The sequence below is a fragment of the Spermophilus citellus genome (assembly GCF_964194105.1).
Source record: "Spermophilus citellus genome assembly, chromosome: 7".
In the NCBI taxonomy this organism is placed as follows: Eukaryota; Metazoa; Chordata; class Mammalia; order Rodentia; family Sciuridae; genus Spermophilus; species Spermophilus citellus.
In genome coordinates this window covers 158,133,834-158,160,622 of record NC_138188.1, presented here as the reverse complement: position 1 = coordinate 158,160,622, position 26,789 = coordinate 158,133,834, and the positions used below count along the sequence as shown (strand labels likewise).

The 26,789-nt window shown below is 51.9% G+C and overlaps 2 protein-coding genes across 28 annotated transcripts in view; one reads left to right on the top strand and one right to left on the bottom strand.

Annotated features, from left to right (window-relative positions):
* SIM2 (SIM bHLH transcription factor 2) overlaps positions 1–10,116 on the bottom strand; it is a 51,516-nt gene extending 41,400 nt beyond the window's left edge. The window contains exons 1-4 of one of the 6 annotated variants that reach the window (XM_081300663.1): positions 9,316–9,441; positions 9,046–9,107; positions 8,462–8,662; positions 395–477 (exon numbers count right to left, since the gene is read on the bottom strand). Coding sequence is in view for 1 of the 6 variants with exons in the window: in XM_081300662.1 (XP_081156788.1) it covers positions 395–477; positions 9,316–9,490 (258 nt within the window). In the remaining 5 variants the exon portion in view is untranslated. The other 5 variants (XM_081300664.1, XM_081300662.1, XM_081300665.1 and 2 more) reach the window with 5 other exon arrangements.
* Positions 10,107–25,387, top strand: LOC308652657 (uncharacterized protein; the record flags this gene model as incomplete). Of its 22 annotated transcripts, none has more annotated exons than XR_014022862.1 (6): positions 10,107–10,317; positions 21,925–21,980; positions 22,828–22,940; positions 23,053–23,347; positions 23,904–24,007; positions 24,729–25,387. XR_014022862.1 is itself a non-coding variant. In XM_081300675.1 (4 exons), 4 exons carry the CDS (start codon positions 10,107–10,109, stop codon positions 23,269–23,271), a joined length of 438 nt encoding a protein of 145 aa, XP_081156801.1. In that variant the 3' UTR covers positions 23,272–24,682. The 22 variants fall into 22 exon arrangements, 2 of the variants coding, with proteins under 2 accessions (XP_081156801.1, XP_081156800.1); XR_014022863.1 differs by having other exon boundaries at positions 23,053–23,389; XR_014022869.1 differs by lacking the exon at positions 24,729–25,387 and adding an exon at positions 24,509–24,682 and having other exon boundaries at positions 23,053–23,389.
* Positions 25,388–26,789: the final 1,402 nt, after the last annotated feature.

Here is a 26,789-nt window from a genome sequence, read left to right as displayed (position 1 = left end):
ATGCTTCCTGATCGGTGCTTCTCTGGCTCCAGAGCCTGGCCCGGTGTCTGGGACAAACCGAAGTAAGGTTGAAATGATTTAACCACGTTCAGGGGCGCCTTTCCGCCTAGGTCTGGGTGAGCTAGAAACTCCTGGGGCGCTAGGAGGGAGAGGGATGCAGGCTGGGGCTGGGGCTGAGGTTGTACCGGACAGGCTAAGCATCCACGCTTGGGTTTTGACCCTCCCGGGCGGGAGCCACCCCCGCCCCTGGGACTTCTTCAGCTTGGGGGCGGCCTGTGGATTTGTGCCGCGCACCTCGAGACTCGGGTGGCAGGGTCGGAAGGGAGCCCCCGCCCGGACATCTGCCAGGGCGACTGGCGGCGGCGGCGCTCCTCCCCCGGCGCGGTGGTTCTACCTGCAGCAAGTGCGATCCCAGCTCCTTCGCGACACTGTCCAGGGGCCCGGTGCGACTCGGCTGTCCCCAAGCATCTCCTAAACCTGGACAAGGAAATGAAACAACCAGTAAACGGCCGCGTTCAGCAAGAGGCGGTGGCGCCACGCAGAGCGCTCAGAGCCTGCGCTCCCTGAGCTCCTCGAGGCTGGAGCGTGCCCCTGCTCTCCTCTGCCCAGCATGCTGCAGCCTGTGCCCTCGCAGCCGCCCCTTTGCCCTTGGTTTAAAAGAAAAAGACCTGAGGAGGAATTCCCTTCGAGGGCTCCAGCAGAGTGCCCCTGCGCTCACTGAGCCAAGAAGGCGGACGGCTCCCGCGGGTCGCCCACGTGCTCAAGGCTCTGAAATTGCCGTTTTATTTGAAATGCCACAAAGTAATCTAATCTGCTTTGAAATTGGCCATCCTCGTAGCCGAACGGGGATATCGATTTGACCTGTAAATATTCCCTAAGGACCTTCTCTTCCTCCCTTCCCAGGTGTCGCCCGCAATTCTGCTTTTTCCCAAAGACAGAGAGCCTCAGATGGAAAGGCCCCGCCCTCCAGGGGCAGCTTTTCCCATATTAGAAAAGGAAGGAAGGAAGGAAGGAAGGAAGGAAGGAAGGAAGGAAGGAAGGAAGGGAGGGAGGGAGGGAGGGAGGGAGGGAGAAAATTTCCCTCCCTTCCACGTTATCCCATAGTCTCCTCGGCTCTCACTGGCTTCCGGGAAGAGCTGTCCCCTTCCAAACCCAGAGCTTCGTGCCCAGGAAGGTTTACCTGGGGGTTTCCGGGGGAACACGCTCCATATCCGCCAGCGGCGGGCGCGGGACGGGCCCAGAGCCGGGAGAGCCCAGGGTAGGCTTGAAGGTAAAGGAGAGGGGGCGGTTCTCGCACAATCCGGAGCCCCCCAGTCCCTGTGCTTTTTAACCGCCTCATCCCCAGAACCTCCTGCTCTTCCCCACCACCTCCCCGACGGCCACCAGTGGTACAGAAAATGCGTCAGGGGAAATGGGGGCCCTGCGCATCCGAGTCCTCTTTCCCTGCGCGCTCGGGCCAGCCGCTGTGACTGGGAGACTCCAGGCTTGCCTCTACCAACTCCAGACGAAGCCAGAAAGCTCCTGAGGAGGCGGCGCAAGGAGGGATAGAAGAACCTTTAAATTTCCCCAGGATCCTTCTTTTAGGGGCCTTGCCTGGGGACCCTCCGGTTAGCACCTCGGCCTCTGCACCAGGAGACCGAGGCCGGTGACCGCCACCTCCACTTGCGCCCTAGCCTCCTTAACCTCCCTCTTAGAGAATACGCCCTCGGGCTTTCTCCCTACTCCGGGAGCTCCTATTTCGGATCCGACACCTTCAGGGTTTACGCGTCCTCCCGGAAACCGTGGGCCGGACCCAGATCGAGCCCTTGAGTGCCCGACTCTAGGTCAAGAGTGGGCTGAACTAGGCGAGAAGCCCTGGGCTGAAAACCTGGTCAGCTGCGGTGAATCCAGTGTGATTCCCTAGGCGGCAAGTCCTCTCTAAACCGGGAGCCTGGCATGAATTCCCGGAGAGTCGCTGCAGTGGCACCGTGGGTCTCCTCTCTGACCCTGTGGGAGTCCGGGGCATCGTGGCTTCTAGAGGCCTCCACCCAGGAGGCTGAAAACGCACCTCGAGGCCCAGGACTGTGGCTTTGTAGATCCTTCTTGGAAACAGTTCGGCAACTAGAAAAGGGATGACCTTTCATTTCTCCTCCTGGACTCTAAGAATCAGAGTTTATCCCGGTCTAATAAGGAAGTGGTCAACTTCCACTTATCCTGACATTCCTCCTCCCCAAATATAACAGGCTTGCAGCTTTTTATTCTTGGCCCCTAACCCACCACTGGGTGAGCGCAGGTAGCTCTCTAACCCCAGGAGACTGCTCCCACCCCCAAGCATCCTGATCCTACCAGGGCACCACTTGCCCTCACTCTCAGGCTTTTCCTGCCCCACACCAGGCAGGAAGCCTGGTAGGGGCAATAGAAAGAACCAAGATTTAAAACCAGTGGGACGTGGATGAATAAAGAATTTAATAAGAACCTAGGAAATCCGATTTCCAAAAACGAACAAATGTGCCTTGTAACTGTCCTCCTCTCCCCTGGCTCAGAGTCCGTCCAGGTCCCTGGAGCTGAAGCAGCCTTGGCCCCAACACAGTGCCCAAGGTGAGCAGGGCCTCCTGGCCTTTCGCTTCTTGCAGGGTCAGTGGTCCAAAGACTTGGAGTAAACTCTTGGTCTGTGGGAATGGCCTCCAGACCTGGCTCCACTGGCACAAGTGTTTCAAAGCCTGCTGAAGGTTCTGGCTCTCCATGAAGCATGTGCTAACTAGTTATAGATTTTTTTCACATTATTCAAATATTCAGATATCTGAGAGATCTTATTCTCCTATATCACTAGAATTTTTTCCTGCAAGTTCCCATGCCTCTGTTGTGCTGATGGAGATTTCGACTGCCCTTTAGGATCCCGGCTGGAGATAGCTAGGCATCACCAAATGGTTCCCCCAAGCACTCCTCACCTAGGGACCACCTCACTCTAAGGCAGTGGCTCTGCCAGCTCTTCCATTAGGAACCGCTGTGGTGAGTTCTTTTTTCCCTCAGCCCATAAAAATATACTTTGGGCTGAAGCAGAAACTGAATAAAGTAAGGTTTGTAATGAAAAGCATCCTCTTGGTAATAGAAAGCCACATACACTCCTGAAAAAGTGAAGCTTTAGGAATGTGGCCCTTACCTGGACCCAGGAAAGGGATTGGTTTATTTATTTGAAAAGTGGGGGTGGGGTAGAGTTGAAGTCTGGGCTAAGCTCCTTCAGGGTTAGAAGTTAGTGAGCTGTTGGTGGTATTGACTGCTTTCAGAGCTGAGACCTGTTGTTTCTCAGCCCCCAGGTTGGATTTCCCCAATCCTGCCTGCCTCCACAGGACAAGCTGGGGACCTCTGGCCACTGGCATTTAAGGATGGCCAGGCTATAGGGAGCCCACAGGGAGAAACTGGGGCTGCTAGGTCAGGGCAAAAGGGAATCAAGCCCACATGCCCCACTTCTGCCAGTTAGCCTTTAGGTACCGCCTTTCCTGTTTGCTCCCGGGGTTTATGGGTACAGGGTCTGTTTTCACCTGCTGCCTGTCCTGTTTAACCCCCACAGACTTGATGTCTACAGAAGCCACCTAAATATGGTTCCTCTTCTCTGATTAGTCAGCAAACAGCTCATGAGCAACTGTCCTGTGGGGCTTCAGTCAGGCTCTGGGGGTATCTCTGAATGCAGGTCACAGACCATAAACATGGGGCTACAAAAAGAATATGATTTGGAGAGAAAGGGAGATTGCTTTCCCGCTGTGAGGTTTTCATCTGCTTTGCTCAGATGAGAGGACATCCTCCTTCCTCTGGACTAGCCAGAAGGATGCCTGTGGGTCTGGATGCAGAGAGTTAGGGCCTGGACTTAGGTAAGAACACTAGAGTCAGACCACCATTCTCTCACCTCCCTACGGGACAACCTTGGATATCTAAAAAAGCAGTGCCAGGAAGACTTCCCCAGGACTCCTGTGAAAACTGAATGGGGCTAAGAACAGGGAGGCGGCTGTCCCTGCCTCCAACCTCCACAGGAACATTGGATAAGGGTATAAAAATCTAGGACAGTTGAGGAAGTCCCAGCGTCTCACCTCCTGGGATTCGCCTTCTGTGGTTTAAGAAGCCAACTTGGCCAGGCCGCAGGGTCTGATCTCCAGTCAAAGCCCCGACCTCTAACCTTTATTTCTTGCCTCTAAAATAGGATTGTTTGGGGATTCACTGAGCCCGGCTAGAGTGAGGCCTCGCTGTTTGTGGCTACTGCCATCGCCTTTGTCTAGCCCACTCCTTTGCGGCCTCAGCCTCCCCTCCTCCAATTACCACTTCCCTGGGGGGAGGGGTGTGAGGGTGTGTCTCTGGGGGAGCTCGACCTCTTGCCCTTGGAGGGCCAGATCTGAGGATGCAAGGTCACACATTCTCATAGCAAACCACTCCAAAGTCTAGTAGGGTGTGTGGGGGCGGGAGTAAGAAACGGCTTGATCCTCTTGCTCCTCCACCCAAGCACAGGCTGCGGAGGCCGAGTCTCAGCCGGTCACCCCAACAGCGTTTCCAACCGCAGTCCCTGCGCAGCGGCGGGCTCTGGTAGCTCCCTTCCAGGGCTAAGGGGTCTCTCAGTTTGTGCTTGGAGGAGTTTGGGGCTGGGTACCGCCTTGCTGATCCAGTAGAACCCATAGTTTGCACCTCTCTGGACACCAGGATCCGTGTACATTATCAGGGGTTGTGGACTTCTCCAGCGCACAGGAGTTCTTCTCAGTCCTGGAATCTTTCTGTTCTCTTCGGGGTCCCTGGAAAATTCGCCCGTCGAGCGACCCCGGTTCACATTAACCAGGGATCGGGTGTGAAGGGGGTGGTAGGTAAAGACGCTCCCCAAGAAAGTCTCCTTGCGGCCGACGGGGGAAAGGAGGGGAGGCGGCTTCCAGCCTGGCGGGCCAGCTGCGAACCAGCGTTGTGCGTGCCCTGAAGACCCCGCGGCCCCAGGACGGGATACGTAGGTCCTGAAAGTGCGAGATGGAGTCCCAGCGGCCGCTGGTACCGAGCTGCGCGCCGCACCCAGAGCCGCCCTGCGCTCCAGGGTCCCAGGGTCGGGGTCGGGGTCCGGGGCTCTGGAGCGCAGGGGCTGGATCTGCAGCCCGCGCGCTCGGTTGCTCTCTCCAGGGCCTGCGCCGCGCGCGGCCCTGCCGACGGTGAGCTTTGCCTCCCAAGCCCTAGGCCTGGCCCGCTTCAAACTGAGAGGAGGGAGGGTTGTGAAATCTTCGTCACTCCAAAAACAAGTCCATTAAAAATGACCTACGTGATTTCGGGCTGCGGTACAGGAAGATCTATAATGCCATGTTGGCATAGGGTGACTTTTTCCTCACCAAACCCTCCGAATCAAATAGTTTAAATCCAAGGAAATAATCCCACAGTCCGTGCGCTTCCTCCCCGCGCAGCTCAGGTGTACGGGTCGGGGGTTAGCCCGCTTCCTGCAACTGAATTCAACCCAGTCACCAGGACAATTCAGGCCTTAATCCCTTCCCGCTCCACACACCTTGGTTCTGGGTCTTCAGCTTCCCACTTCATTCCTGAGCCGGGACCGGAGGCTAGTCCCTCGTCCTAGCTAGCCGTCGGTGTGCAAGGTCCGGGAGGAAACGCCACCCTTTCCTCATCGCTTGTCCTAATCGGGACTCCTCCAGGGATATCGAATCGCCCAAGTTGGCCCTCTGACCCACGGAAACTACCCTATGTCCTGGCGAGTGTGTTCACAGTGCAGTTACGGCCAGGAAGCACCCACAGGTCTCTTGCCTCCGTACATCTGCGGTTTCCAAGAAGCCTCCTCTCCGGAACCCAGGGTCACAAGACTGTGAGGGGCGCAGGCGACCCTTTGCACTCCATATCTGCTGCAGCCCTAGGTTTATCTGCTTTCCAACTACTCGCTAAAACTCACCCAGTGTTCAGTTTCCAGCCCGAATTCCAAAGCTGACCTGGCTCTCTCCTGTCCTTACCCACCCTATCTACCTCCCATATCTTAGTTCGATGTTGAAGGGGAGAAAAGGTAGCCACCCAGAAAGTGGCAGATATTTAGACTCAGGGCAGTGATTTCCTCCACGACTGCCATTTAAGCCTAGCCTGATCCAGGAAACACCCGGAGTCTACAGCGACTGGTAACCAGAGTGGACCGCCACCTATGACAAGGTTCCACTGTGCACCTATATGGGTGTGGAGTTGGTAATGGGCTGCTTTACAAAGAGACCGAGGCCTACCAGGGCAGGATGACAGAGCCTTCTCGGACCCAAATGTAAAAATTGAAAGACTTCCCCAAGCCTGAGAATCAGCCTGCCAGCAGGTGTCTGCCTAGGTTTCTGGTGCCTCCCTCTGCCCTGGTGTGGGACCTCTGAGTTCCTCTTCCTGTTGGCCTCTTCAGTGCAGAGCAGGAGGATATACAGCAACCGGCTGCCATCACAGTTACTGTCCTACTCCCCCTCTGCTGCAGGGCCTTTGGGGAGGCCAGTTTCCTCTCTGGCCTCAATTTCCCCAGATATGAAGGGTTCCTGATGATCCCACCGGTCCTTAAGACTGTGCCATTCATTTTCTGCATCCCAAAGTACTAAATTGGTCTCAAAGGTTTTACCCAGGGATCCCACCTGCTTCAGGCAAATGGGTCCACTCTATATCTTTTATTTTCAGCCAATAGCTGTAAGCCATCTCAGAGCTCTGGTTGATATCCAGACTTGTTCTGGCTCTAAGACCTCCGTGGGGTCATTGTCCTGACCCCAGCAACTCAGCAGGGCCCTGGCAACCTGGGTGCTTCAAGAACCCAGGTTAAATCAATGAAGGTGGGGGGGGGGGAGCCGCTGAGGGCAAGGGAGTTATTTTGCATGGTGGAGTTCTTCCTAAACGCAACTTCTCTTTGCCCTATGCCCTGAGCTTCCCAACTCCTTAGACCCGGACTGGACTTGAGGGGAGTAGGCATTGCAGCCCAAAGCTTCAGGTCCCAGACATGAGCAGTGGGACAGTGCTTGAGACAGCATGGCTCCCCTTCCTGACTTCAAGAAGTGTAGTAGGAAGGGATTAGGCCACTGCCCCCTTCCCCAAGTTGTGCACTATGATACAGGATCATCTACAAAATCTAGAGCCAACCTCCAGGATCAAAACCCAGGAGATGCAGGTGGCCCCTGGAGTAGGCAGCTCCTGAACACAGCACTGGCAGCAGTTGCTCAAGGCATCAACCCCAGCAACACCACGCCACCCCACAACAAGGGGCAAAGTCTTCAGTCATTCTGGACCCAAAGGCCTGATGATGTGCTTCCCTGGTTACATACACCCCACAGATATTTAAATGTCTGCTGTGGCAGCACATCTGCCACTTTTCAACATTTTAGCAAACTTCCCTGGAAATCCCTAAAACAACGAATAGCTTAAAATAAGCCCTTTTCCCCAGACCGCTCCCATTAGCTAACTTCTGGTTTATTAGAAATCTTTGGCAACAAACAACTCTTCAGATAATTTATTCTCCCCCGCCCCAAAAGAAAGGTGGGAAGAGAGAGGACAGAGGATAGAAGCCCATTACCCTGTCTGCTTTGTAGCAAGCGGATTAGACGCATCCCAGCAAACTAGCTAACACTGCTCCACCGAAACTTCAGCTGGAAAGGAATCTTTTCTACTTCTGTAGCCAAGGACTCATCGCTGAGCCGACTAGTAGGAAACACCCCGGTGAACAACTCCCAGCGAAGGAAGGGGCTGGGGAAGAGGTTCTCCGCGGATCGGACTAGGAAACGAAGGAACGTGCGCTAGGCCCCAGCCCAACAGGTTCAGCGCTTCCGCGCACAGGAGGAAAGCGCCCTTCGACCGCGGACCGCGCGGCCAGGCTGGGAGGCTCCCGAGAGGCCCAGCCACCGCTTCCGGGCCGCTCAGCTCCCTAGGGCTCCAGGCTGCTCCGGCGCTTGCTCCGGACCCGGGCCGCCGCAGGACTGCAGGCCGCAATTGCCGACAAGGCCCGCTGCGCTCCACGAGGAAGACCGTGGAAAACGCAGCTGCAGACCTAGAAACCATCGCAAATACCACGTTTGGAGGCGCCGAGCGCAAAAGCTTACCGGGTCGAGTGCCGGGCCGCGGATGATATTAATGGAGGCGCCCTGTGGCCGAAGGACACCTGTCGCCTGTACTGCAGCGACCCTCCAGTGCCCTGCAGCTGAAGTGGTCTCTTTACCACGAAGTCCTCTCGTGTGGCTCCAAGGCCTGGAAATCCTGGGGCGCCCATCAGAACCCTGAACAGTGCCCTTCCCGGCAGTGTCGGGGTCCCTTGGGGGTGAGATCTCGGACCTGCTGTTTGGAGGTCTGGCCGGGTGGCCACAGTCCCTGGCGGAGGCCGACGTGTGCGTGCTGGGAAAGCTCTTCCAGCAGGCCACCATTTCTTATGATCTCTGCCTGATGGTGAGTCCTCGTCCGCCAGCAGTGTATTTTCAATCCTAAAAGAACTGCTAAGCTCTGCCCTGCCTGCCATTTTCGAAATAATTACCTTTATCTTCGCGGGTGTTTCAGCTCACCAACCCGCGATCTCTCCTACCCGAACCTCCGATCCCCAGAGGACTGGGAGGGCAGCACCAAGGACTGACTCCCACGAGTGCTCGTGGCTGTAGCCTCACCGAGCACCCTGCTTGCTTGCTCTCTTTTCTCCAGAAAGAGAAGGAGGGATGAAGGCCCGAAAAAGAAACGGGAGCTGAAGAAAGAAAGAAGGAAGGAAGGAGGGAAAAGAGGTAGGTAAATAAGAAAGAAAGGAGTAAAGGAACAGAGAAAAAATAAGAAAACAAAACCACACCAAACCAGAGCAGAAGGGGGTGGGGGAGAGAAAGAGAAAGGGAAGGAGGAGGAGGAGGAAGAGGAGAAGAAGGAGAAAGAGAAGGAGAGGAAAGAGACGGAAGAAAAAGAAGACGAAGAAGAATTTTTTTTTAAATGGAAAGGAGGAGGAGAAAGAAGAGAGGAAAAGAAAACAAAACTAAAATGGATTCACAAAGAAGAAAGAAAAGAAAGGATAGGAGGGAGGAAGGAAAGGAGGAGCAGAGCGGGAAGAAGGAAGAGAGAGAGCGTAAAACTTGCATGGACCAGCATGCAGAAGCCAACTGGGGACCGCGGGTCCCTGGAACAATCCTTGGTTTGCCGCTGCCCTGAGCCAAGAGATGGTTTGGTCGCCTGGGCCGTGGTGGCCCTGGCCCCTCTCCCTGAGTCTGCGTCCCAGCTGAAGTCCCCGGCTGGGCCCTCCCAAGACACCCGAGTATTGGCTGGGAGACCTCGATGGCCCCTCTGGGCCGGCTCCTGCCAGGGCCGAGGCTGCCTAACTCCCCGGAGTTCCCGGCCGCCCACCTGCGGCCTCACCTTCAGGGAAGACCGCGCGCATCTTCAGGTAGCTCGTGGTGAGTCGTATGATGGACGCTTTGTCCAGCTGCGAAGTGATGGCCGATGGCAGCGGGAGCAGCTTGGCCAGCTCATAAAACTCGCCATTTTCCTTCTCCCTCCTGGTTTTGGCCGCATTCTTGGACTTCTCCTTCATCGCGCCTCGGCTCTGGGCATATTAGACCTGGCCGCGCTCCAGGCCCGCGGAGTCCCGCTCAGGTTGCCGCAGCTGGGACCGGGAAAGGGGACCCGGGGGCCAGGTGAATCCCGGGTGCGGGCCACGGACAGGTGCGCGGGACCGGCCTGGGCACCGAGGAACTTCTCCGCAGTTGCCAGCCCAGAGCTCAGCGCAAACCAGCTGCGCCGCCCCGCGCTCCGGCTGCGGCTGGAGCTGGACTGTTCCGCGGCGACTCGAGCCCTGCTTCCTGTTCACTCTTCTAGCCTCCTGTCTCCCCGGCCTCAGCTTTTCTTAGGGTATAAGGGTCCAGCGAAGAGGCGGTGGTACAGTTTAGTCCTTAACCGGGTGTTGGCACTCGCTGCCGCGAGGCCCCTCCGATCTGGAGGGCTGCAGGGGCGGCGGCGGCTGCGGAGCCATGGAGCAGACCCGAGCCGAGTGGAGCTAGACCGAGACGGCTGGGCCGGACCCAGGCCTGGGCGCGCTCTCCTGCCCTCTCTGGTTGCTCCCTGTGCCTGAAGACCCCGCGCCGGAGTCCGCGATCTGTTGGGAGGCGCAGCTGCTCCGCAGTCCACGTGCGACCGAGCACCGTTTGTTTATGGCGGACCCGCCTTCGGGCGGAGCACTGGGCCGCGGGGGCCGGGACGCGGGGGGGGGAGGCAGGGGGAGGGACCGCGGCGGGGGCGGGGGCGGCGATTTTCGCCTCCGACCCCGCCGCGGCCCTGGAGTCACGGGCGCGCCTCCGCGTCTCTACCTCCAGGGACTGTCCCGAGAAAGACGGGCGCGCTCCCGGGCTCGGGGAGATCACGGTGAGTGAACGCTGCGCGGCGCGGAGACCGGCTCTGGGGAGCGAGTCGCGGGACGTGGGCGTTAGGATGGGCTGCGGGGTGGGGCGAAGGAGTAACGAGGGAGGGGTGCCGAGGCCTCTTCTGTGGTTACCCGGCTGGTCACCGGCGGGCGCGGCCAAGAGGAGGCCGCGCGACCCGGCGGCCAAGTGCCCTGTGGGGAGGATCGAGGCCTCCAAGTCCGCGCTGGTCCCACGCCCTCCTCCTCAGTTCCGCGTGCGGAAATGGGGTGCCCAGAGGGAAGATTCCCCTCCCGACACGCTCCGAAGTCACTCTTCTGCCCTTTCTCTCCTGGAAACTCCGGAGCGAAAGGAGATTGACACTTTTCTGATTGGAGCGGGAGACCGCCGGGGCGCGCGAGCCAGAGGGAGGGAAGGGTCGGGGAGCCCAGCCCAGCTGCGAGGCCTCTCCGGGGCGCCGGCGGGAACCGGGCCCAACTGCCCTGCCTCCAGCAGCCCAGAGCAGTCTGATCCAGCGCAGCCTAAATTTTGGGGAATCGCTTTTGGGCGGACGTTTCGTGGAGAGTGTCACCGAGCTAGGGCCACTGGGGGAACGTTGGTGGGACCCGTGGTGGTCCGCAGAAAGTAGTTGGAGAAGGGAGGCGCTGCTGAAGACGCGGGCACTGGGAACACACGCTCTCCCGCAGGGCCACACTAGACCTAAAGAGTCACATCCCGCCTCTCCTCCCCAACTCCTCCTTTGGGCTCCTGGGCCCTCCGCACCCCCCCGCCACTGCCATCTCCGAAACCCCGGTCCTTCCTGGAGTCTGAACGCCCCAGGACTGTTCCGTTGCCAGCTCCCCTGCTTCACCGGGTCAGGGACAGGCCAGAGGGCAGTTCCTACTGGGTGTCTGGGCCCTGAGGGAGCTCTTGGCACTGTGCTAAAAGCTGTAGAATTATGGGGCCGGGAGGCCCCCAACCTCGGGGTGGGCACCGGTTAGGAGGTGGGACGGGGATAGGGGGATAGGTAGGTGCCGCCGCTCTACCTCCGGCCGGGAGGAGTCTGCTGCTCTCACGTTCCTCTCCAGCTTCCGGCTACCGTGCCTGCAGTAGACGCTCTGACCTTTTCCCGGACCCCTTTGAAGGTCCGAAGTATGGAGGCGTTGGAGGAGATGTGGGTTCCCTCCCTGGGCTTCATAGCATAAACCTGGTCTGGGCATCAGCCTTCCCAGTCCTGCTAAACCCACTGTGGCCAATGTTCTTAAGAATGGTGCTGGGAAACCGCGAAGCTGCACGAGCCAGGAGCGCAGTGGAACCCGCACTTTCCTTTGGGGTTTCGGATCTAGGCACGCTGTCCAGTTTTCAGCGGTGCGAGTGGGGAGTTGGGGCCGCGCGTCAGCGGCGCGGGTCCGCAGGTGCCCAAAACAGGCGTCCGCGGCCCACTTCCGTGACCAGAATCCCGCGCTGCGCGGCGCTGTTGACTGCCTGGGGCCTCGCAGAGAAGGGGCTCCAAGAGCAGGGCTGCGGACCGGTCCCGCCAGAGCTTCTTGCAGGCCTCCCTCCCAAGCGCACTCTAGCACTTCCCAGGCTTCAGGAGGATTTTACGCTTCTCTCACCCCCACGATTTCCAACCCTCAATTATGGACTCGGGAGAATTCCTCCCCGGCTTGAAGGGGATTACCTAGATCGTAGAAACATGGCTAAGTGGAAGTGGGAGAAACCCGACTAGTAACAAGAACGGAAACTTTGCTCAAACCAAATTTCCCAGATTTTACCGAAAGCGCACTTGAGCTCTCCAGACCGGGTTTTTACAGTGGCAGCCGCTGTTTAGGCACCTTCAAGACAGGATAAAATCGCCTCCTTTGAGTGACAGCAAAATGGGGCGTTAGAAGCCTCTAAGATATCAGGGTGTGGGATGCTTCCAGGCCCAAAGTCGGCCTCAGCAGATGCCCAGCAGACACAAACATTCTTTCAGGGCACACATACACACACAACTGGCTATGGGCCTAGAGTCCCCCGACAGCATGATCGAAAGTACCACAGTACTTGGGCAGGAGTCTTGAGGTTTCCCAAGCGGAAAGGATAGTGATAGTAACGTGGAATAGTGAAAGGAAAAAATCCCAGTCTCTGGTTGGGGCCGTCCCATGGCTCTCCCTACCTGAGTTAAAGCCTGGGGCCCTCAGATCAGAACAATTAGGACAACACCCAGACAGTCCTAGATGTGAGACAGTATGAAGTTAGAAGCTTTGCTTAAACTTGGTACAGCAGTGAACAAGTGCTAATTGGAGTAATTAGGAACATCCCGTGGTGACCTTAAGTTAGACACCTACTACGTGTCCCTCCCTCTTGAAGTGGTGAGAGATTCCTGGTCCACACATTTGACCAGCTCATGGGCCCCAGGAGAGGCACAGATGCAGTGAACCCCACCTATCAACCCCAGTCCAGGGTATCACCAGAACCGCTGTTGGCCTACTGGCCAGGAAGGAAACTGTAGAGGGCAGGTAGCAAGAGGGGTCTCCGCAAGATGTGGTCCATAGCTTCCCGGGAGCTGCCTACTTGCAAGGCACCATGCTCCAATCTTCTGGGCCCGGGAGCATGCCCTGCGTACCCCATCTCTTAGAAATTTTCCACTAGGAAACTGATCTGGTCGAAATTCAGGCCCCAAGAGGAAAGGGGTGGTCCCAGGCCGCCCCACATCTGTTTGGATTTTCCGCTTCAGATGCTCCGCAACTGTTCTTCCCCAGGCGGCGCCCCGCGCCTACCTGAGAAGCCCATCTCCAGCGGAAACCGACTGTCGAGTGAGATCAAGGGGGACCACCCGCAGATGTTCCGCCGGGAATGGGCTCCAAAGAGGCTGTTGCAAAGCCAGATCAGAGACCTGGTTGCTAAGGTTGGGGTGGTGTTGGGGGGTACCCTCCATTACACACACTGGATTTCCAACCTCTACCAAAGTAGAGTTTAAAGAGAACTTCAGCAGCCAGAGCAAGCAGAGGCAACAGGAAATTCAGAGCTGCCGAGATTCGATCCTATGTGATTTATAAGCTCTTGTCTACACAGGCAATTAGTACAATGTGGTTACTTCAGAAACCCCGCTTGCGGTCCAGCATCACATATATGATTTTCTGGTCTGATTTTCTGAAAGAATACCTTGAGTTTTCACTGCTTTCCGTATGTAAACCCCATGGAGACATCACCAGCTTTCTTTGGGGTCATTGCTACTCCTAGAAAGGAGCATAGGACCATTGCAATATTAATTGCAATATTAATATAAATTAATCATTTACAATTAATTACAGGTAGCCAGAGCCATTACCTAATAATTTATTCCTCTAGAGGTCAAGGCAGTAACTTGCTCTGCTCACTCCGTCTAAAGTAATTGAGGGACAGAAGTTTCTCTTTTCAGTTTTTTTTTTTTTTTTTTTTTTTTTAATATAGTAACTTCTTTTACTGGAAGTTACTTCTTTGGAGAAAATGTTTGGTTTTAGGTTGGTCGGGGTGACTGATTATCTGATTCCATCACAGTAACGTCCTGGGATCCTCCTTTCTGCACTGGGTCCAGGGACTGGTGGCTGGGGAACACCAAACTGGGACAGCAGTTCCCTCTCCCCAAGGAGAGAAAGGAGGAGAGAGCAAAAAGGCCTGAAAGCAGGGAGATTATGCCCACCTCCAGGGTGGCCAGTGGGGGCTGGGATGCTTGAAATGGACTCAGCTCCCTGGGATTCTGGGAGGAAAAGCCCTTCTCTTTGGACTTGGTTGTCCAGAATGACTACTGATTCCTGGGATAAGGTGGGATGGGCCGAGGGGGGCCTCAGGCTCTCTTAAGGGATGCATTGGGGGATCAAAAACAGTTATTGCCACTGGTAATTAATTATAGCTATTAGAAAATTCCTGAGAGAAGACCACAGGGAGTTACAGAAGCCCCGCCTGGTTTGGGTAAAGGCAGCCAGGGCACCCTTTTATTTTACCTGAGATGAGGGATGAGCCCTTTCCTCTGCATTTTTCTTCCCAAGCTCAGTTCTACTTTCTCTTGGGTATCTAAGAAGGTGGGGATGGGGGGCTTTTGCACTTTGTGCTGACGTGCTCACACACACACCTCCTGACCTCCAGGAAGGGCAGGTTCTTTTGGGGGGAAATGGCTGTTCCCATCTCTTGGAACTGTGCTCAGAGCCGGGCCCTTCCGGATGGAGAGAGGGCAGAGCAGAAGTCCCCGCAGACATCCTCCCACCTGCCCTCCACCCGCGGCTTTCTCCCAGACCGTTATTGGTCTATGTTAATTTAAATGAAATCCCGGGTTAGGGAGAGGCAGCCCGTCTACTCTCCACCAAAGCCCTACTTTCTTCTAGAAACAACCCCCATGGCTTTCAGAGAGCTCGGGGTCACTTTTGGAAACCCTTGAGCCAGAGGCCTCTTAGTCTGGTGTGTACTGAAAGTCCTCGGTGGTTACATCAATTGCACATCGCCTCGAAATCTCAAAACCGATTAGTTCATTAAGGGCGTCGTCGAAACATCCCTTCAAAAACATCAACTAACAAAAAATCTCTTTAAGAACCGAATAAAACCTATCCACCTGAGATAAATATTTCTGCACATCAAAGAAAGCACGAACACAGTGGGCTCAATTTTTTCCCAGCACCCAGTAGTGACAGCCTAATCTTGATATAGGGTTGACCACAATATAGGACAGTCCCGGTTCTTTAAGGACACAAACTCCTCGTTCCGTTTAATTAGCACAATGGATCTATTTGCACAACAAAGCTATGGTGAGAAATGTCTTGCCTACTCTGAACAAATTTTCAGGAAGGTAGCTAATTCATTCCCAGTTGATGGAGAAAAAGTTGCGGAAAGGCGGGGCGGGGGGGGGGGCAGGCGGGCGGGCCGGGTTGGCGCCCTCCAGCCAGGCTGCCCCAAACCCGGGTGTGGGCACCTTCCCGCTTCGCGCGGATTGTATTTTTCCCTTTTGAAGCCGGCGTGGAAGGTGGGTTTCCTGAGAGGTGCGTCTGAAGCGGAACACACTCGTGCCTTCGGGGAGAAGGGGGCGAAGTCCAGGGCCTGGGGTACTCACTCCAGGTCTGAAGTTCAGCACCGCCGGACCAGCGGAGCTGGGCTTGGGAGCTGAGCGGCGGCGGGGCCACGCCGGCGTGGGGACCGCTGAGCTGCGGGCCACAGTGGAGCACGCGGCCAGGCCGGCTGCAGGGGCGGGAGGGGGCGGGAGGGGAGGTCAGGCTTCTGTCGCAAGAGGTTTCCAGAATTCCGCAGAAGGGCCTGGGTAATCCCGTCCCCGGAGCAGGGTGCCATCTCAGGGATGATTTCGGAGCTCTTCGGGCTTCCCGAATTGAGGCCATCAGAGTCCCCGAGGGCCGACAGGACTAGAAACGCAGCCAGGGCCGGCAGGTTGTAGCGCAAGGGGCCTGTGCCCGGCGGCCTGGGGGTCCACGCCGGGAGCCGGGAGGTCGTGCGGTGCGCACGCACGGGGAGGGGGCCTGGGGCTCGGGCACTCGGGGTGGGGTCGTGTGGGATTGAGCGGATCTCTCAGGCGAGCCTGGGGCAGAGCGGCCAAGGCCAGCCCTGAGGCGGGCGGCCGGCCCATCCCGCATCCTCTTCCTCTCTCAGCCCGGCTCCTTTCCTGTTCCCCAGATTCTTTCCACGCGGGAGGTAGGGACCCGAAGGAAGGAGGGAGCCGAGGCCCGTGTCGCGACGGGAGCCAGCGATACCCGGCCCTGTGGATGGGGTATCTGGTGGGAGGACTTCATCTTCTTAGCGTCTCCAAAACCTCCCGAGCTGGCCCTAGCTCTTTCGTGCTAGTCACAGCTCGGATCTGGAATTCTTGCGCTGGAGGCAGAGTTTTGGGAGGCTCTCGGATTGAGGAAGAGAGTCCAGCGTCCCCTTTTCGTCCCTTTCCCCTTTTAAATTGCCCCCAGACAGAATTCCCTCTAGGTGCCAGAGCCAGCACCCTGGGGAGGAGGAACAGAGGGGAGCACGTTTTCGTGTAAAACGAAAGCCTTTTTAAAATAAGCACTTCTCCTTAATTCAAGATTATTTTCCCAGGAAGAAGCATCAGTTCAGAGTGGATTCAGACCGTGAGGTTTCTGAGTATATATGTATTTTGGAGGAGGCAATTCCAACACCCTCTTCAGTTTTTTGAGGGCGGGAAAAAATAATCTTGGTTATTGCACCAACTCATTCTCTACCCTGCGGTATAGAATAAAGGCATCCTTTAACTTGACCACGGAGTTCTCTCTGCTTTCTCTCCCAGAGCCTTTGAACCAGGCGGGTGTGCCCTCTGGAGCCTTCCTCAGCTGGACTCGCACATTTGTGGCTGTACTCTTTTCGGAAGAGGAGGTCAGGGTGCGGGGTTCCATGGGTTGGAATCGAGCAAGTACTACTCCTCTCCCAAAGTCTTAGCCAATTAAACCGTTTTATTGCAGTGTGAGAGGCTTCAGTTTCAACCTTGCATTTATTTTGGAGAGTCCTTCCCATCTGCCAGGTCCTGAGCTGGGCGTACGGGATCAGGACGAGTGTTTTGAGACATCTAACATATGAGTAAATCCAACCAGGCACTGGGGGAAGAAAATCAGGTGTTCGCGTGGGGAGATCACCATTCAGTGCTAGTTTCTCCTGGCAAAACAGCCATTTTCCACTTGTCTTGTATTTTTCCCCCAGTGTCTGCATATAGAGCCAAAGCATCAAATACCTTTAAAATAATTTAAACAAGGTTGCCAGTTTTGGAAATATCATGTGTGAATTTGCTTTGATTCTTGTATAATTGGGGGCTGGGAAGGAAAAAGATCAACACCATGTCATTGTTAGCACACAAGAATAACTTACAAAATGTTTTTTTGAAGTCTACTTACAGTAATTGACTAGAAAACACCTCCCTGTTTTGTTTTTAAAGAGAAGCTGTCAACTGTCAAATGAAGGAATGTGGACTTGAGGAGAGATACACCTGCAAAAAGTGCTGGAATTCCTAGACTAACCCCACCCATCCTGTTCTTTAAGAGTATCTCATTCATCTATCTGTCTGTCTATCTATCTATCTTTGTAGTGCTGGTGCCTCATACTTGCTAGGCAAATATTCTACCATTGAGTGCACCCTCCATCCCAAGGATACCTTATTTGGACCCTACTTGTTTTGAGCAGCTGGATATTTTTTCTGAAAGTAAATCCCATAAATGGAAATCATACTCATCATCAAACATTTTAATTTGGAAGTGACCTGGGTTGAGCTATGGAGCAAGAATGTATCCTGCCATAACCACAGCTGATCTCTTAGAAGCTGAAAACCCTAGAATGAAGGTCAGGAAGGCAATAATTTAAAATAGAAAATTCCTAGCTTTAAGAAAAGAATGAAGGCTCCAAGTGGAGCTGGGAATTTATATTGTACAAAAACCCTTTGAACAATCATTTGACAGTAAATGAATTTTTTCTGGCTATGTTTGTTGATCTAAATTTCTCAGTCACCCTTTGCATGTGTGAATTGTGAGACAGGGTCTAAGCAAAGATGACTTATGAATCTTTTAGGAATCCATGCTTTCAAGTTGGTTTTCTGTGTGGGTCATGGGAGCTGCTGCACTTTAGATACTTTATGGGATGGTTGTCAAGGGAACCTTGGGTAAAATTTCGCAGGACTGTCTCTAAAAACATTATTCATAATTAAAAATGATTCATAGAAATCACCAGAAAAATTATGGCATGTTATGTTCAAACATGTTTTTAGGCCATGTGGAATAAATAAAATCAGGGTCTGGTTGGGTAATACTGCCTCCCAGCCTTCCTCTGACTGTGCCAGGAGGATCTGATACAGATGCTCAGATTTAAGAACAGCCTGGGTAATAGGAATCAAATGACATGGACATCTTCTTCAGGTATTTTTAAAGTCTTGATGATGCAAGTTACAATTTTATTTCTTCAAAAGCCCCTAAATAGCGCAGTTCAAAAGGTGATAAGTTTGCACAAAAGGGAATATGGAAACCCCCACATGACAAAAGACAGCACACTCATTGCCACCCAGACCCACCTTGTTATCAGCCAGCTGATTGTGGCAGGTGTTTTGCACATTAGTGGTGACATCCGCAGGACCCACTCTCCTGCTACTACCCTTTGCAGGGAAAAGCGGTACATGGAGGTGGCAAAGTATTGGCAATATCAACTCCTTTAGCTGGTGGTTGGTTATGTGGGTTTAAACCCCTTCCTGGTAGAGAAGCAGGGCAGGGCTTGTAAAGGGTATTTAGGTCAGCAGCAGCTAATGCATTGGCCTCGCAGTCTAACTTGCCTTGGGCCCTCGTGGACTGTGACAATCTATGTTAGTTGCTAGTGGCTAGTATGTATATAGAGAACCAGCATTTAATAGGTCAATCAGCTTATCAAATAATCCAAATCAAAGTGGTTGTACCTGCTAAAAACAAAACAAAACAAAAAATCCCCCCCCCCCATTTATCTACCTAAAAGAATAGAGGCCATCTCCAGCCCTATGCATGGTCACACATGTGCCTGACTTATGACTTGCCAGATCATTTTAGTCCTTTTCACAGTCAGCCAGTCCTGGGCTGGTGTAGTGACTCCCCTGGCGTGTGAAGGTGGCTAACGTGATGGGTTGCATGTTCTGGCTCATTGCTCATTTCCATGTGCAATCGGTGCTGGACTGACTTAGAAGCAGCTTACACTTCTTGCGGCCAAAGGAATGCAGTTGTCTGGACTGGAGAGCCCTCGTGTCCTCCTACACACACTGTTATTCATTGAGGAGACATCAAGTGCCCACAGTGTGCCAAACCCCTGAGCCAGGCATTTGCATGATAAAACTGAGTTTCTGCCACTGAGGATATTCTTGGTCCTGACAATGACTGTGAGAATCTGGCCTGATTATGTGTATCAAAGGCCTTAGAAAGCTTCACAGCTTTTGAACTAGTAATTCTGTTTCTGGTTATGTGTCCAAGGAAATCATGTCTAATACCCCCCCAAAGCCTTTTTGCCTGAGTATTTGTATAGTAGTTTAGGGTGCAAAACTTGGTGTCAAATCAAGGTTTGACTTCGTAAGCCCTTTGGTTTTGTTATCTGTTCAATGGGGGATAATAGCCATTTCATAAGGAGGTTGTGAGTTTTAAGTAAAAAAATCATTGATAAATATAATGAATATAAAGGGCCAAGCACACTGCTTGGGAGAAGCAAGGATTGAATAAACTCTAGCTGTTATTTTTGGCATTATCATCACATTATGACTTGTAATATTGAACGGTAGAATCTTACTTATTTGCTTTGACATGCTGGAGATGGAACCCAGCCACCACACATGCTAGGCAGGTTCTACACAGAGCTACACCCAAGCCTGGAATAGTTACAATGTTAAACTCTGGAAGCAAACTTTCATAAATGGGTGGGGGTGATTAATTAAATGTTGATACAGATATTCAACAAAAAATTAAGCAGCTAATAAAAAGATTTTTAAAGTTTCTAACAAGATGGTGCGATAAAAACCTTCCTATATACAATTACTCTTCGAAGAATCCCTTGAAGCTAGGCTTCCTGATGTGAATTATTTGCAGACAATGGAATCACTTATTCAAGAACCAAGGTGGAAGTCACTTTTCTGCTGCTGGATTTCTGCCAGTAGGCCCAAGAAGTGAACACTTTTTTGTGTGTGAGTGTGACGTGTGTGCACACATGCATTTATGGCTGTGTTGGCAGAGGTCCCAATGACACTGCTGTGAAGCCAACAGTCCCAGAGGTGGTTTGCTGATCCTGAGTCCCAGCTAGCAAGGCTGTTGCTGGATTGACAATGACAGTGGCAGCTTCCTATCCTGCTGACGTTGGCTATGGCAGTGTCCACAGCTGCCCTGGCTGGCCAGTCCTGCATGTGTTATTCTTCTGGTGAACCAGCCTGGCTGCTCTCCCCAGTCCTCCCAATAATTTTGTTAGTGCTGAGGTTTCTCTGTTCAATCCCTTTCCTCTTCAAATAGCTCACGTGATTCCTAATATTGGCAATTAAATCCTGAATGATACAAGTTGAAATCATGCCAGTCCTATAAGGCTCTCTATATTATATGAATAAAATTAAGTAAAACAACATAACTATATATAGGAGTATACCAGAAGGAGGTTCCTTACGGTGCTGGCCATGAGCATGTTTAGGTAGTAAGACTGGGAGTGGTCTTTCAATTTACCTTTCCTTGCCTCCATTTTAATTTAAAAAACTTGAATTTAAAAAAAATTGGGGGAGATGCTAAGGATTGAACCCATACACATGCTTAGCATACCCTCTACCCCCGAACTATACCCCAATTTCTTTTTTCTTTTTTAAAATACCACTTTACGGGTTGGGGTTGTAGCTCAGTGGTAAAGTGCTTGCCTTGCATGCATGAGGCCCTGGGTTCGATCCTCAACACCACATTAATAAATTAAAATAAAGATATTGCATCCATCTACAACTAAAAAAATTAAAAAATATGGTATATTAAGAACTATGTAATGTTTTGAACAACCAACAATAAAATAATTAAAAAAAAATTAAAAAGAAAATACCACTGAGATATAATCATGTACTGTACAATTTACTCATTTAAAGTGTACAATCCAATGGTCTTAGAATATTTGCAGATATGTCCAGTCTCACCGTAGTCAATTATGGAACATTTTCATCAGCTCACAAAGAAACCCCACACCCCATGGCTGTTAACCCTTCATCTGCATTTCCTCTACTTTCTGTTTCTCTATATTCCCACACTCTAGATTTTCATATGAATGGAATCATAAAGTAGAGGTCTTTTGTGTGACTGGCTTCTTTTACTTATGTAATGTTTTTGAGGTTCATCCATGTTGTAGCCTGTATTACTACTTCATTCCTTTTCACCGATGAGTAACATTCCACTGCACAGGGCGAGCACATTTTGTTATCCACTTATCTATCGATGACATTTGGGTGGTTCCACCTTTTGGCTGTTTCAAATAACGCTGCTGTATTGCCCAACTTTTATTGACCATGAACTAATTTTATCAGTATTTTGAAAAAATTATAACAAAGAAAATCTGGTCTACATAGTACATTAGGAGGAAGACAATATTGTAGATTTTGTCCTTGCATCATTGACCAGTAAACTGGGCACACACTGAAACTCCAAGCCAAGCTGCCTTTGGGTCACTGGAGACAGACCCAAGATGCACAAGGGGACCTGTGCCCCATCCAAAAGAAGGTGAAGCTTTACCCCTTACATGACCTTATGTGACCTTGGTGTCCTTGACTCCCACTTATTTGGTCTTGTATGCTGCCTACTCTATCTGTGACCCCACAACCAGTGACTAGTCTATATGTGGTGCTCTTGGGCTCCAGGGAACGACATGAGAGACTTGTCAACCCATCTCCACTTCAGGAAGCAGCTCTGAAGCCAGGCAGGAGGACGATTATGGCAACATCACGGAAGTCACATGACTTGACTGGTGGGATTTGCACATTGAAATTGCCCTTTACTGGCTGCTGGAAATGTTCTACATCTCAACTTGGGACTCACGTGGACAGTTCATGGGGCAGTTCTCCTAAGAGTCTATATGTTATTGTGTTTCACTGTGTGAAAGTTACAGCCGGATTAAAGGAGGGAATGGTCACACATGGTCTTTTTCTGATCTTCCTTTCAAACTTCCATTCCAGCCACTTGCTCCTTCCTGACCATTTCTAAGTGGCTGCAGGCTCCTGTCACACAGCTGGTAAGGGAGAGCTCGGCTGGGAACTTTATCCAGCAACCTGGCTGGGCGCGTGCTGCTTTCACTAGGAGTCCCTCCAGAGCCTAGAAGCTACGTGAGTTTTGAGACTTGACCTGGGATCTTGTGGCCAGTGAGGAGTGGAAGGTCTAGGAGGCCCGAGTTCCCAGGTCCAGCGGATGCTCTTGCCTGTCTTGTGTACCTTCTTGCATCAGGCACATCATAGGTACCCTTGAGTGAACGGGACCAGAGTGGAGTTCTCACCAAAGACCAAGCAGGGTGCCCATGTGTCAAGGGCTGTGAAAACCAGGCAAGAAACTCAGCTTTCATTTCCCCGCAGGCCAACAGCAGCGGAGGCTGGACTGTTGCAAGAGCATGGAAAATCCCCACTAGAGACACCAGAACTTTCTGGCAAGACCCATGAGGCGTTAATTTTAGCTTTCAATGACTGATGCCCTTGTATATTTTAATGGGTCAGGAAGAGCATGGGTCAAAGCCAAAGAGGTTTCCTTTCCTGTTGAGCACTAGGTGAGCTGCTTGGTTTTTAAAGACTAGTTCTCTGTGTGTTTACTCAGAATTTCTACTGTTTTGAGTCTATTCTGATAATTGTGAGCCATTCCCTAAAAATAGTAGTGGTCTGTCCTATCGGTCAAGTTGCCCAGAGTTCATGCGTTAAACACGATTGTGACTCACAGTGTCCAACGCTAGAAAGCCATAACCACAAAAGAAACAAAACCACGTGTCTTCCTCGGCTGAAAGGCACACACGTTGAGCACCAGGCCCTTGACTTGGGGAGATGTGTACCCACAGGTTTTCCCTGTGTCTGCCTGTTTTCTTCCTTGTACCCCTGCAGGCTTGGGGTTCCATGCTGAGAACAGATGCCTCCACTTGGGCTGGAACACGCCCTGGGCTTGCTGGAGTCAGTCCCAGGATGTGCAGAGGACCCGTGCCCCTCCTGGGAGAAGGGTGAGGCTTGGCTCCTTATGTGGCCTTATGTGCCCGGGCACCCTTGATGCTCTCTGATTTGGTCTTGTCCACTGCTTACTGGCATCCTGTTGCTTGTCATGTCTGGCCTCAGGTGCATCCCATCAGTGAAGGATGCTTTTGGACTCTTGCCTGATGGTGGACTCTCAGTCTCCAGTAGAGCTTAGCACTTTCCTTTCTTTGCCTGCTCCGTGCAGTTTGCAGAACCCTGGATCATTTTTTTTTTTTTTTTGCATTCCTTCCTGGTTAATTTAGAAAACTTAGTGGAAAATGGAGAAAGGCAATCACAGATCTCACCAGTCCATACAATTAGAAGGGAATCGTGATGGGAAACGGTGACTCCAGCTCCACCAGACATGGCCCAATGGGGACTGAAGGAAAAGAAAATGGTAAAGAACATGTGTGAGATGCACGTCAAGGGCAAACAGATGGTGAGCAGAAGAATTCACCTCATATAGAAACAAAAGCTAGAGAACTGGGGTACAGCATGTATGTTGTAAACCTCTGCTGAAATCATGAATCTCCTTCATGATCACGCAGCATCCGTCAGGGGCTGCTAACCTCGGGGGTGAGTAGGAGAGGGAGGGATCTCTCCAGAGTGAATGGAGATCTCGCCTGCCTCCCGATGGAGCACACAGCCCTTTTATTTTTATCCTTTGTTGTTTGGGTACTGGGGATTGAACTCAGGGGCACTCAACCATGGAGCCACATCCCCTGCCCTATTTTGTATTTTATTTAGAGACAGGGTCTCCCTGAGTTGCTTAGCGCCTCACTGTTGCTGAGGCTGGCTATGAACTCCAGATCCTCCTGCCTCAGCCTCCCAAGCTGCTGGGATTACAGGAGTGTGCCACCATGCCCAGCACACACCTTATTAAATATTTTACCAAAAAGAGAGATGCTGAAGTGGATTCAGTCTCTAACTAGACATGCTGATTAATGTACCAGTTTTCAGCAAATCCAGGGATGTAGAAATAACTGAAACCACACCAGAATGCTCTTGGAAAATCAGAAAGTAGAGAACTACAGGAAAGACAACCCAGTTTCTTCAGGTAAGTGGAGAGGGAAAAGAGGGGAGGAAGGAATTGTAGATGAAGATGCTTCAGAGGCATATCAGCCAGGTGCTGGATGAAAGCAGGGACCTGTTTCCATCTGAGCTCCAGCAAATGTTATAAGAAAATCAGGAAAATATGAAAACTGACTGGATATTTGAAGCTATCAAAGAGTTCGTGTTAATTTTTTTAGGTACAATGAATGATGATATGATACATGTATATTTTAAGAAAAGCGTTCTTGTCTTTTAGAAATGCATACCAACTGCTTAGAAACTAAAAGAAAATCTAAATGAGACCGTGTGTATTAGAGTCTTGTAAGACTTTTTAGTTCTCCAAGGACGACACCCCCCTCTCCCACATGTACGTCCATTGTTAGGATTTCTCCCGTCTGCCCCCCTTGGGTGTGTTCAGTAAATAATAGACAAGAGCAAACTTCCCCAGCTCTATTCCTTTGGCCCCAGCAAGAGGTCGGTCTCAGCTGGGAGTTTCCTCCTGCAGCTCCCCCAACTCTGCCTCCGGTGGACACTGAGGGCACCTGGTCTGAGCTAAGCCCATCATTAGCTGCACCCAGGAAAATGCTATCATGAGACTCTTGTCCAAGAAGCAGGAAAGAAGAGACGCTGAAGATACTAACGTGCAACACCCCTCCTCTCTCCTGCCATCGTCTCTTGATTGCCACTGCTGCTCAGGCATGAGAATGATTTCATGGAAAATTCAGACTCTTACAGATGCTCCAGGGCCCCACCTGGCAATCAGCTGCTGGGTTCCTCCTCCTGCCAGCCACCAGACTGATGTCCTGCGCCTGGCCAGAGGTAGCTAAGTCAAGCCAGGCATCCCTCCTTCCCCTGAGTCTGCCACCTCGACCCACATGGATGGATGACCCCCACAGGACGGTGGCCTTGGTATCTGCACACACATGGTGCCTGCATCAGGGATGGGCGAGTCTCACCACTACCCAGAAGAACATGCCATGCTGTTATTACAACCCAACTGGGTCCTTTACAATCCATTGTATTTCTCATTCTAGTTATTTGTTGCCTCATCACATTGTCTAGGACACACACACACACACACACACACACACACACATTTATTGATTGATTTTTGTAGTGATGATTTAACCCACGGGCCCTTTGCACTTCTAAGTTTCTTTGTTTTGTTTTGGTATGGCATGGTGATTGTAGTTAGTAATATTGCATTATTTACTTTAAATATGTGATAAGTGTAGCTATTAAGTGTTCTCCCTCCCACAAATGATAAGTAATTGTGGCAAAGGAGTTAATTTGATTGTGGTAATCACTTCACAGTGTATACCTATATCAAATCGTGTTGTATACTTTTTATTTTGTCAATTTTTACCTCAATAAAGTTGGTGAAGAAAAGAAGATTTTTTGTTGTTGTTGTTGTTGTTGTTCTGGTCTTGGTTTTCATCAGTTTTACTGATTTTTCCTAAAAATGACTTGTCCTTTAGAAGTTTATCATTTTGGTTTTTTCTTTCAGTACTGGGGATTGAACCAGGAGCAATTTACCACTGAGCCTCATTCCCAGCCCTTTTTAATTTTTATTTTGAGACAGGGTCTCACTAAATTGCTTAGGGCCTCACTAAGTTGCCGAGGCTGGGTTTGAACTGTGACCCTCCTGCCTCAGCCTCCTGGGTTGCTGGGATGACAGGCGCGGGCCACCGCACCTGGCATCAGTTAGTGTTTCTGGAGGTTCTCCTCATCCCGGTCCTCTCTCTGTCCCTTCTCCCCACCAGTCATACATACGTGTATACGTAGATCTCTGCACTGGGTCCCGTGACCCAGATGCAGGTCCTGGTGTCTTCATCCTTCAGAAGACCCCTCTGGTGTCCAGGCGGGATCTTATCCCCTTCCTCTTAGGGCCAGTGCTCCTGGGTCTCAATTGGACGCCTGGAATACTTACGGGTTTCTTCCTCTCTAGAGGGTGCTGAATCCTGACTTTCGTACCTTCAGCACCACAAGACCTGCTCTAGTTTTCTGGGGCTGTCAGTGATCACAGACTAGGTGGCTTACATAAAGAGAAATAAGTCCTCTCACATTTCCGGAGGCCAGAAGTCTGAAATCGTGGCCCTGGCAGGTATGTGGCCTCCAAAACTCCAGGGAAGACTCCCTCTTTGCTTCTTCCAACCTGGCTTCTGGGTGACCCCAGGCATTTTTTGACCTGTGGCTGCACCCCTCAAGCCTCTGCCTCCATTGTCACATGATGTGACAACCAACCGGTGTATTTAGGGAACACTCGGAATTTAGGATGATATCATCTCAAAATGTTTACTTATTAAATATACAAATTAGATCACTTTCTGAGGATCTGGGAAGAAAGGAGTCTCTGGGGACACTATTCAACTCACAAGGAGGCCATTGTTGGTATTTTCCCAGCTTTCACGGTTATTCTTAGGGTAAGGTTCACTCTGCTGTTTCTTCATGGATGGAAACAGGAGTCATACACGGCGTGTCCTTGATTCCAGGCTTGCGTCTCCAGACCCGTGGCGACTGTCTCAGGTGTGTTGGTTTTGGACACCCAGTTGTTGAGGGGTGTGCCTCTTAGATTATTCTTGTGTTTAGAAAGAGGGATGTGCTTCTCAGCTTGCCTTTTCTCTCTGTATAAACGGCCACTGGAGCGTGGATACTTCTGAGATGGTGAAACAGGACTTGGGAGATAGTGAGACCTGTTAGGGCTAAGTGGAGGTCCAGTCACCCTCTTCCTGCATAGGTATAGAAACCTGAATATTAGGCACATACAAGGATAGACTGCTTGAATA